The sequence below is a fragment of the Macrobrachium nipponense genome, chromosome 2 (genome assembly GCF_015104395.2).
Source record: "Macrobrachium nipponense isolate FS-2020 chromosome 2, ASM1510439v2, whole genome shotgun sequence".
Lineage (NCBI taxonomy): Eukaryota > Metazoa > Arthropoda > Malacostraca > Decapoda > Palaemonidae > Macrobrachium > Macrobrachium nipponense.
This window is the reverse complement of record NC_087201.1, coordinates 139837848-139848107: the sequence shown is the minus strand read 5'-3', so window position 1 is coordinate 139848107 and position 10260 is coordinate 139837848. Positions and strand designations below refer to the sequence as shown.

The following is a 10260-nucleotide window of genomic DNA, read 5'->3' as shown; positions in this document are numbered from 1 at the left end:
GAATAAAACAAGCAAGGGAGCCGTTTCATAGCGATATCCCACCTCTATTACTACTAACGCTAATGTGTAAACTGCATAACACAGTTCACTGTGCATAGGTATCTTTCCTCGGGGAATTTCAAAATGTTACTCAGAAATGCTGTAGTTCACGCTAAAGGGAGACCAGGTAAGCGATTATGGTTCAAAGCTTCAAATAAGGCCTCGATAATCTACCGAGGGAAGCCTAGGAAGGCGTAGCCCATGATTTAGGTAGCTACCTTAGTAGTAGGTAGGCTATACCTAACTCCTTGAAAGGGTTACCCTACCCGGTACGGTAGTCCGCACATTAGACGAGTGAAAACATCAGGTGCCACAGACTGTACGAGCATTAGACACGTGGGAGACAGGGATAGCTAGGAGTTAGTCATTGTGAACCTACTGCCTACGAAGAGCTATTCTAGGCTAGTCCATATGCTGGATGTTAGGCTGCTGTAACTTTTGGGGCTTGGGCGGAGGAGCATAACCCCTACTGCCAGGTCAGGGTACGCCGACCTGAGCCAGGTTAGGAAGCTAAGTTCTGGTTTAGTCAGTGCACAATAGCCTAGGAAAGGTTAGGCTAGGCCAAGGTGCTTTTGGTTAGGACCTAGGGGAAACAACTGACTGGATTAGCTGATCCAGTTTTCACCATGTGTGGATGCACCCTCTGAAAAAGTACTTTAACATGTCCTGACACTGGAGATTGGCACCAGTCATGAGTCATCAGTGGTGAGAGCAACAGCTTGAGACCTGTACTATCCTTTCGAAGTAAGTAGGGTAAACAACCGCAGTCCATCCATTGTCATTGCATGGCTCAGCCTTATTCACTCTATATTTAATTGGTGAAACAAGAATACAATTACATCTTTAAGCATACCATTCAAAAGATTGAAGTTTCGTCAACATAATGTGATATAGTATGAAAGCGCCATATGAACTAAAATAAGCATGTGAGCTCTTCGTAAAATATGTTTTCAAGACAGTTTTGAAATCCAATATGGCAGCAGCTGCGTGATTTGCTGTTCGTAACCACAGACAATCCACCATCTTTCCCAGCACTCATTTGAACAATGTTAGCGTATGAGGTAAACAACCGCAGATGATCATCGTCATCGCGTGGCTCGGCCATTATTCACTCAATATTTAATTGGTGATATAAGAATACATTTACATCTTTAAGTATACCATTCAAAAGATTGAAGTTTTAGCAACATAATGTGAATATGAAAGCCCCATACAATCTAAAATAAGCATGTGAGCTCTTCGTAAATATGTTTTCAAGGCAGGTTTTAAATCCAATATGGTGGCAGTCACGTGACTGGCCGTTCTAACCACAGACAATCCACCATCTTTCCCAGCACTCATTTGAACAATGTTAGCATATTTATATAATGTTTATTGATCTTATTCAAGATTGCAGTTGTAATCAGCACAATAAAACAACATTTTGTTGCCTATATTAGTGAAAGTATGAAACTTTTTATTCCCGGGGTCATGGTTTGAACTGAAATTCATTTTTACCTTGTAATCGGTGGTTTTATCCTTACTGCCATCACAACTGAAACTCCGCTGTGCTTATGTGATTGTTATTATCCACGTTTTGGTCTTAATTCACTCCAAATTGCACTTGAACTATGTTGCTGTTCCTGGTTCCTAAGTGCTCACTCCACAAACACAGTTATGGGCAGCACACAAGTACCGGTGTATGAGGTGCAAAGCTTTATTCCCTTAATTGTTTACTTTACTCGTTATTTAGTTTAACTTTACTTTGTTACTTCAAAATGTTTTTTTAATTCATGTCTATTATCCCTTTTTTGCAACCAAATTAACCCCGAAAATTTACAAATATTTCTGAAGTACTTACGAGCAGACAACGCAGCGAAAAAATTACTCATCGTTGCCAATCTAGTGGAGCTTCATTCATACGCCGATGCATTTACAAACTGTTTCCATGAATTCTAGTTGTCATAGTAATGCAGTAATGATAAAATTGCTGTAATATGTATATATACAGTAGTACCTCGAGATACAAAATTAATCCGTTCCGAGGCGCCCTTTGTATCATGAGGTTTTCGTATCTTGGACCACATTTTACATGTAAAATGGCTAATCCGTTCCAAGCCCTCCAAAAACACCCCAGTAAATTTCATAATAAAGCTAAATTGACCTATAAACAATGAAATACTACTACAACAATTTGGACCATTCAATACCTAAATAACCTGTAAATAAAGTGTATTAGTGTACATGGTATACAAGAAATACTGTACGTAAAATGTGGAAGCTTACCTTTTGAATGAGGCTATCTCCGAAAGTGGCGGCAGAGGAGGAGGACGACAAACGGCAGATACGTACACTTAACTTTACGAAATACATAAAATAATGTCAGAAAAACAAACTAAACTTTACAAAACACATTAACAAAACTGTAACACTTAACTTTACAAAAAACTTAAAATAAAATTTATTTTGTCTTTTTTTTATTTTTACATTTCTTTTTACTTTTTTATAGTTTATGTAATTTCAATATCTTCACCACCAAATGGATGCCAGTCTGTTTACGGAATTTTTCGAACCACCCATGAGAAGCCTTGAACTCTGGGGTTGCCGTTGATGTCCCCTCTCTGCCGTCGTCTTCGGCTTGGGCAATCAAATCGCCAAAAATAGTGCTGGCCTTCTGGCAGATTGCTGTCTCGGTTATCGTATCGCCATCGATTTCTTTGTCCTCGATCCATACAAGAAGCAGCCTTTCCATTTCATTATGCACATGGCTCCTCTTGTTGGACAAAATAGTCACGCCTTTGGAAGGTGTAGCTGCTTTGATGGCTTCCTTCTGCTTAAGGATGGTGCCTATCGTCGACGGATTTCGGCCGTATTCCTTAGCGATCACACTCAACCGCAAGCCAGCTTCATACTTTTTTATTATCTCCATCTTTGTCTCCATAGAAAGCATTCTCTTCTTTCTGTGAACTTCAGCAACTTTCTTGGGACCCATGACTATATATACTGTACGTAATTAAGTTACTTATGTAGTACGTATACTAATTAGGTTCTCACAACACGATAAAGTAGCACAACGAAATCACTAACGAATTTACGATACTAAACGAAATCGTTGGACTGAACGAATGCCGCATGCGTACGATAAAGCTTCGGGTGCGAAGTGGCCGAGCGAAGGCACGCCACCACGTAAGATGCATGATGGGAGGGATGCTGTCCAATAGGAGAGAAGGATCTCATGGCTTGGCTAGCATCAGGAACCAATGGGAGAGCAGGAGGATGGTGGCGAGTCTACTAGAACTAAGATGGTGGCGCGCGGCACGATGTTTCAAAATTGTTATCGGGCGAATCTCGGACTTTCAGAAACCTTTCGTATCTTGAAAACTTTTCGTATGTAGAGCAGTAAAATTTTTCGTGTCAGCTTTCGTATCTAGAGTTTTTCGTAAGTTGAGCCTTTTGTATCTCGAGGTACCACTGTATCTAGAAAGTACTATGTTGAATCCAGAACTGAGATGGAGACAGAGGTTCTAGCTAGAATTACAGCCAGGAACAGATGCTTTTTCAGTCTACAACATCTTTTAAAGAGCGGAAACATCAAAAAGGTCTACCAAATTGAGAATTTACTACACCATTATCAGGCCAATAGTAGTACTATATGATTGTGAGACCTGAACACTGACTATAAGTCAATAACAGAGACTACTGGTTTTTTAAAATAACATTTTACGAAGAATAATAGGCCTCATTTACAACATAAATGAAGGTGTTTGGAGCAGGCACAATGATGAAATGAGAGATCTACCCAGACAACCACTAATAACTGACTATGTAAGATCACAAACGATATGTTGGGCTGGACATGTGGTTAGAATGGAAGAGGGCAGAATGCCTAAAGTGGTTATGAAAGGGTCGGTAGAGGGTAAAAGAGTGGTGGGGAGACCGAGGATGAGATGGAAAGATAATGTGTTCAGAGATCTAAGATAACTGGGAGTGAAGAATCATGTGTTCAGAGATCTAAGATAACTGGGAGTGAAGAATCCTGAGAATAATTGGAGAGATGTAGCACTCAATGGGGGAATGTGGAGAGGTCTGGTGCAAGCAGCCATGGGCCACCAAGAGCCACCAGAGTGAGTGAGTGAGTGAGTGGGTGTGCTACAGTGTACCAACAGTACTTTTCAAAACCTTCGATGGGAGGTAGAGGATTAGTTACTTATCTTAATAATTTTCGGCTAATTAGATTTGTCACTGTTTCTCTTTTCAGATGTTTGTACTCATTGCTGTGGATTAAAATTATTTTTTATTCTTTTTATTAGATAAGACTAACTACAGATTTCTGTTAATGACAATTATTGTTTTAATTAAGATCTCAGGTCATTATGTAGGTGAACCACAAACACAGAAATCTAAATGGAAATACATAATACTTTATGCAAGGGGAGACATTCCACACCCTTGTTGCTAACCTGTCGCTGTAGGCTAAGCCATTATTTTTCCTAATTGGCGCAACCTAATCTAGCTGTGTTTATCTTACAAGCCATAACATAACTTAGCCTTCATCCTAAGTAGTTCTGGAGCCTCTTGTCATATACTGTTTCTGAAATACAAAAATTAAAGTAATCGTGATTAAAATAAAAAACTTTAAATTGTGAGTGTAATTTTGGAGGTGTAAATCTTGAGAAGCATGTAAATAGACTGAGGTGTCTAATTCAGGAATTTTTTGTTTGTGTTGATTGTTTTATACATAATGATTACAAATGGTATGTTCACTGTTTAGCAGTTCTTAATTCTTATGTTTCATCATGCAAAGCTTGTGTACATTAGTAGTATAGGCAATTAATGTATCTATTCTCAGAATTGTTAATTTTTATTAGGTTCTTTGTTAGCCAACTTAAGGAGGGGAACGCATACAGGAGGGCAATCTAGCAATGATGATATCAACCCTGTGTTTGTGAACCGGAATCCTCGCAATATGGAAATGTTACGAATAGCACGAAAGCCTCAGGGATATGCACTTGACGAACCAACTAATCATTATTGGTACAGGTAAGAATTGATACTGATTTACTGATGTATTATTTCAAGATAAGATGTGAACGATTGTCAGCTTTCATGCTTAGCTTATGCCATAGAAGTTACAGAGCAGTGCAGTTGACACATTCTGCCTCTGTATTGGAAGGACTTCAGTAGCATATCTTAGAATGCTTCTCTAGTAGGGACATAGGAAGATAAGTAAACCTTTGAATTTAAATATGCTAAGATTCACAAGTTTGAAAACTTTAAAGTTCGGGCATTTAACTCACATGGAGAATTGGGATTTGACAATAAGATGAGGGCTGTGTCATGGTCATTATATCATATTCTTCCACAACTTTGAATTAATGCATGCTAGTTGGAGGTACACTTAACACACTTTCCAGTTATGATGGTTTTTAACTTGTTTGTTTTGAACTGCAATTATTTTTGTTCATTATGCAACTAGTAGTTAGTTAATGGGTTTTCTGAGGTACAATATATATGTATTGATATATTGTATATATGTGAATATATTTCAAGCTATTTTCTCATGCTTATTTAAAAGTACGTGTACTATATATTATATGATTATAGGGATAAGCAAATGGTGTCATATGTTTAATTGTTCTTGTTATGCAAATATGTTTATGCAGTGAGTTACAACATGAAGTAAAGACTATTTAAATGTAAGACTGTTTGTGTCAAACACAATTGCTGTATTGTACTCTATGCGGTATAGTTCAAGAGCTGTTTCTTGCCATCTTTGATCGTTTTTAAACATTCTTGGCCGTCTAGTTATAAAAGAAAGTTTAACAAGACCACCAGGCTAAAAATCTTGCTCTCAACTTTCATAGGGTTGCCAACATTTGTACCCAGTGAGCATCTTGTTATATATTTAAAAATTTTAATATTTTGTCGATTTTTTTATGGTTATTTAAATTTTAGTACATTTGCAAACAAGAATGAAGAGGATTATCATGAGATCTTCACTGCCTACCTTATTGCAATGCTAGATGAATGAAAAACTAAATTGAAGAGCACAAAGTCAGGTGTCATCTTTGGAATACAGGTTATTGACTTGATCAATAAGCAACATATGTTTTTACTAATTTTTTCATTTGTTTTTTTATGCACATCCATATGTGCATTTGGGACAAAGAGCTTTTACGAAACTGACTCAAAATTCTACTTATGGAGTAACATGAGGATGAGAGTAAGTAGGCATCTAGGTATGTATTTCAGGAAATTTTCAATGACTGAGGTGGGCAAGCAATGCCAGTGTTCAACAACAGAAAGTAATCCAGTTACTTTGGATGCCATTTTAAAGATTTAAAGGGGAAAAGGTTGGGAACAGTGGACTTTTGGAAATGAATAAGATTTTCAGTGAAGGGCCTTTTGGATTTTGAATGAATTTTGGTGACAAGTGAGTGGATTACTAAGTATGCATGCATAAGAAGTCATTCAATGCACAAAACTGCAAATTGAGTTCATTGATGTCTTCTGTGTGGCTGACAGATGAAAGTCAGATATATTCAAAAGACATCATACAAATGCCAACTTGGCCCTAACCTCTTTCTTCCTCGTCATGTATTTTGCTGGGTAAAAATCAAGTTGGTCATCATCAGTTAGTCATTTTATGAATAGATAATAGACAGTGAAGCTTTGATATCAAATAACAGCTGATAACTACTAGGTGACATGGAATATTATCATTGGTCATTAAACAAGATGCCTAAGACCTCTTACAAGAGAACTAGCATAGTCTTCATAAAAGTATATCAATTAAATGAAATTATACGATGACCATTGGAGTTGTGATATTGTTTGGGAATGATTCAAAGCCATGATCTAAAGAATCAAACTTGAGCAGGCATGAAACAGCATCATCCAGCCAGCAAAACAAGAGTTGAGATTAAATTTTTTTTATATATTGGACAAAATAACATAAAATTTAATGTTCTCAGTTTTTACCAAATTGCAGTACTGTTCAGAACACATTAAACTCATGAGCTTTTATCTGATATTTTTTATGTTGTTGAGCAGGCTCACATAAGTTTTTGTTCATAGTTTATTCTGCATTTATCTTGTTTATGGTTAATTTTCATATAGGGAGCCCCAAAGGCATGTAGCAGTCTGGTTTTTAGTCAGAATTGCATCTTGGTTGATAGTATAATAATAAGAATAATAATCATAAAATCTACTAGATTCTCATAAGATGTAGGTTTAGTTATATTTTTGTCAGGTTTACTTGTTACTGGGCTAGACTGAGGATGTTAATTTTGTGCTTCTCTTTTCATACGAGGAAATTACATCAAGGAATACTGTTTCATTATAAACTCGGTATCATATTTTATCCATAATCGGTTTTTTAATAATGAATGATATTAGGGAGATTACAGTATGTCATCAGTTTCTTTGTGGTTTCAGGTTGGTATTCGAGCAAACACAAAAGCACATAATTGGGAGAATAGAGCATTACACAGGCACCACTGTTGTCTCTGCTTCCACCAAAGAGTGGGCTATAAAGCAACACTTGTATTCAAACATTGATGTCAGCGCAGCTGAAAATATCGGACGAATACTTGCGCATCGGTGCTTACAGTCTGGAATCTGTGAGGTGCACACTGATTTGACAGACTTGTCTAAGTCTTCAGAAAAGGTAAAAACTATTGATTTTGATATTAGAACAGTTAGTGTTTTGACTTTTTTTTCATCTTATTTAATTTTTTTTGTATATATACAGGCAGTCCCCGGGTTACGACGGGGGTTCCGTTCTTGAGACGCGTCGTAAGCCGAAAATCGTCGTAAGCCGGAACGACGCTTGGAAATATGTCTTAAACTAATAAAAAGTTATAAAAACCTTACTTGTAATCCTTTGGTTACACTACATGTTGTTTCCTGTAGTTTTATGTACAACCTGGAGTTATTTTCATAAAAGAATGCTGGTTCTTGAAGGTAAAAACTATTGTAATCCTCTGGTGACACTACATTCTTGAAGTTTTATGTACAACCTGGAGTGATTTTGCCAAAATCTTGAGGGCTACAAGAACAGCTGATTACTATTTAACGTATCATATAGACTAATTAAAAAGTAAACGTATCTTTAAATAGGCTTATATATTAGTATCAACATTTCCTGCTATGAGTCAGAGGCCACGTTTCAATGAACGGCGGGCCCGTTTAATGAAATGAACACTTCTCTGTCCTATCTGTTCAGAAAATAAATGTTACGTCAATCCCCGAGACGGTGACCATTGTTGCTAAGGCGTCTCTCTCTCTCTCTCTCTCTCTCTGATCAAATTATGTACTGGATAATGTCTCTCTTTGGATACTTCGATTTTGCCAAATCTTGAGGGCTACAAGAACAGTTGATTACTATTTACGTATCATATAGACTAATTAAAGTAAACGTATCTTTAAATAGGCTTATATTATTAGTATCAACAAAACATTTACTGGCATGAGTCAGAGGCCGTTTAACGAAACGAACACTTCTCTGTCCTTACTCGGAGCGTCGGAAGACGCCTCTCTCTCTCTCTCTCTCTCTCTCTCTCTCTCTCTCTCTCTCTCCTTTCTCTCTCTATCTCTCTCTCTCTCTCTCTCCTCTCTCTCTCTCTCTCTCTCTCTCTCTCTCTCATTGTAATCTAACCAGAAACTTCGTTTTGTTATTATTACTGGAAACAAGCAATGATTTTTTTCATTATTTGTGCTTTTGGACTGTTATATGTAAACTTTGCGCACCGCAAGCTAGTATGTATTTTCATCCGCTCGGAAAACTAGTTCCGCATATGAGGCGTCACTAAAAAACATAGAAAAATACGACATAAAAAGTGTCGAAAATCATCATAACCTCAAAATTTTTGTTGTAATCTAACCAGAAACTTATTTTTATTAATATACTGTGCTAAACTATAAAGGAGTTTTATCATAGTATGAGTTTTTTAAAAGCGTCGTTAACTCGGAGCGTCGGAAGCGTCAGCGTCGTAACCTCGGAACAAGCGTCGTAACCCAGGACGGATTTTTCCATTGAATATTTAAGAAAAAGCGTCGTAACCTCGGAACGTCGTAAGCCGGAACCGTCGTAACCCGGGGACCGCCTTATATTTTTTACTTGCCTTCATACTTCAATTCCATTTTTGTCTCCAACATAAATAAAAATATGAAAACTTACGATATATAAAAGAATTGCTTCCATTTAGAATATATTTGACTTTATACTAAGGAAGGTTTGAAATTATTTTACTTAGTTTTCAGATTTTACAAGTGGTGTAGCTAGTTTCAGTGGTAGTGTAGTTGTTTAAATATTAACATGAAAACTGATCCAGAAGAGAATAGAGAACTTAGAAACAACATATTATTTGTTGCCATCATAAGAAATGGCTTGAATAGGTCAGATTATTCCTGTTCAAACATAATTTGGAAACATTATAATTATAATTTTATATTTTTTTCTTTAGAATTCATCCCATGAATTTTAATCTTTTCATTGTTTAAGCTTTCATTGGTGATAGAAAATTCCTTTTTTCAATTTTTTTTATTAGTTAAATTGTTAGTTTTTAGTTGCTATGAAAATTCATGACATCTTTGGTCAGTTTACTTATACCGTAACTCATCAGTATTTTTTTCTCAGTTGAAAAGATTTATAGCTGCTTTAGAGGAAGGAGGTATTCACATGAAAGAACCTGGGTATATTGGTGCACATGATATGTACCGATGGAAACGATATCATCCGACTTTACCATGGCAAGTGCTTGAAGAAGATGTGCTGAAAGAAGACAAAGAAAGGTCATTGAAGAAGGACGACAATGAGAGATCTTAACTGCAGGCTGTAAAAACTTAGAGTTTTGTGTATATGACTGTACAAAATAAAAGTGTATGCTCTAATGTTAACTCTTCTTTTACTGAGGTTTAACTCTCCACATCATATACTTTAGCAAGTTTTAGTGGTAATCATTAATAACTACCCTGTACTTTGTAGAGACTAGGTAGGTGCCTTGAAAACTTAACAGTTTTATGTTGTCTTGTTGATTAAATATTGTTGAAATTCTGGTATAGATTGAATATATGACACTTCAGTTTTCATACCCATGATATCAATTTGTTTCACCGCCAACATGATGTGGCCTGCATTTGTGCAAAATCTCGGGTACATCTTGCTCAGTAATGAAGCCTTACATATCCCTCAGATGAAGTATTTGAGTCTCAAAATTACCAGTTTCAAGGTGTACTGGC

General features: G+C 36.6%; 1 protein-coding gene across 1 annotated transcript; it reads left to right on the top strand.

The window, feature by feature from the left end:
* LOC135221038 (large ribosomal subunit protein uL18m-like) lies at positions 1-9918 on the top strand. Its single transcript, XM_064258773.1, has 4 exons — positions 1-166; positions 4887-5058; positions 7456-7687; positions 9659-9918. The coding sequence occupies exons 1-4, from the start codon at positions 124-126 to the stop codon at positions 9845-9847; spliced, it is 636 nt and encodes a 211-aa protein (XP_064114843.1). The 5' UTR covers positions 1-123; the 3' UTR covers positions 9848-9918.
* The last annotated feature ends 342 nt before the right edge of the window (positions 9919-10260 follow it).

Coding starts and splice junctions, on each gene's coding strand:
- LOC135221038 (XM_064258773.1), top strand. CDS start 124: ATGTTACTCAGAAATGCTGTAGTTCACGCTAAAGGGAGACCAG. Junction 5,059..7,455: donor ACTAATCATTATTGGTACAG/GTAAGAATTGAT, acceptor TTGTGGTTTCAG/GTTGGTATTCGAGCAAACAC. Junction 7,688..9,658: donor TGTCTAAGTCTTCAGAAAAG/GTAAAAACTATT, acceptor TTTTTTTCTCAG/TTGAAAAGATTTATAGCTGC.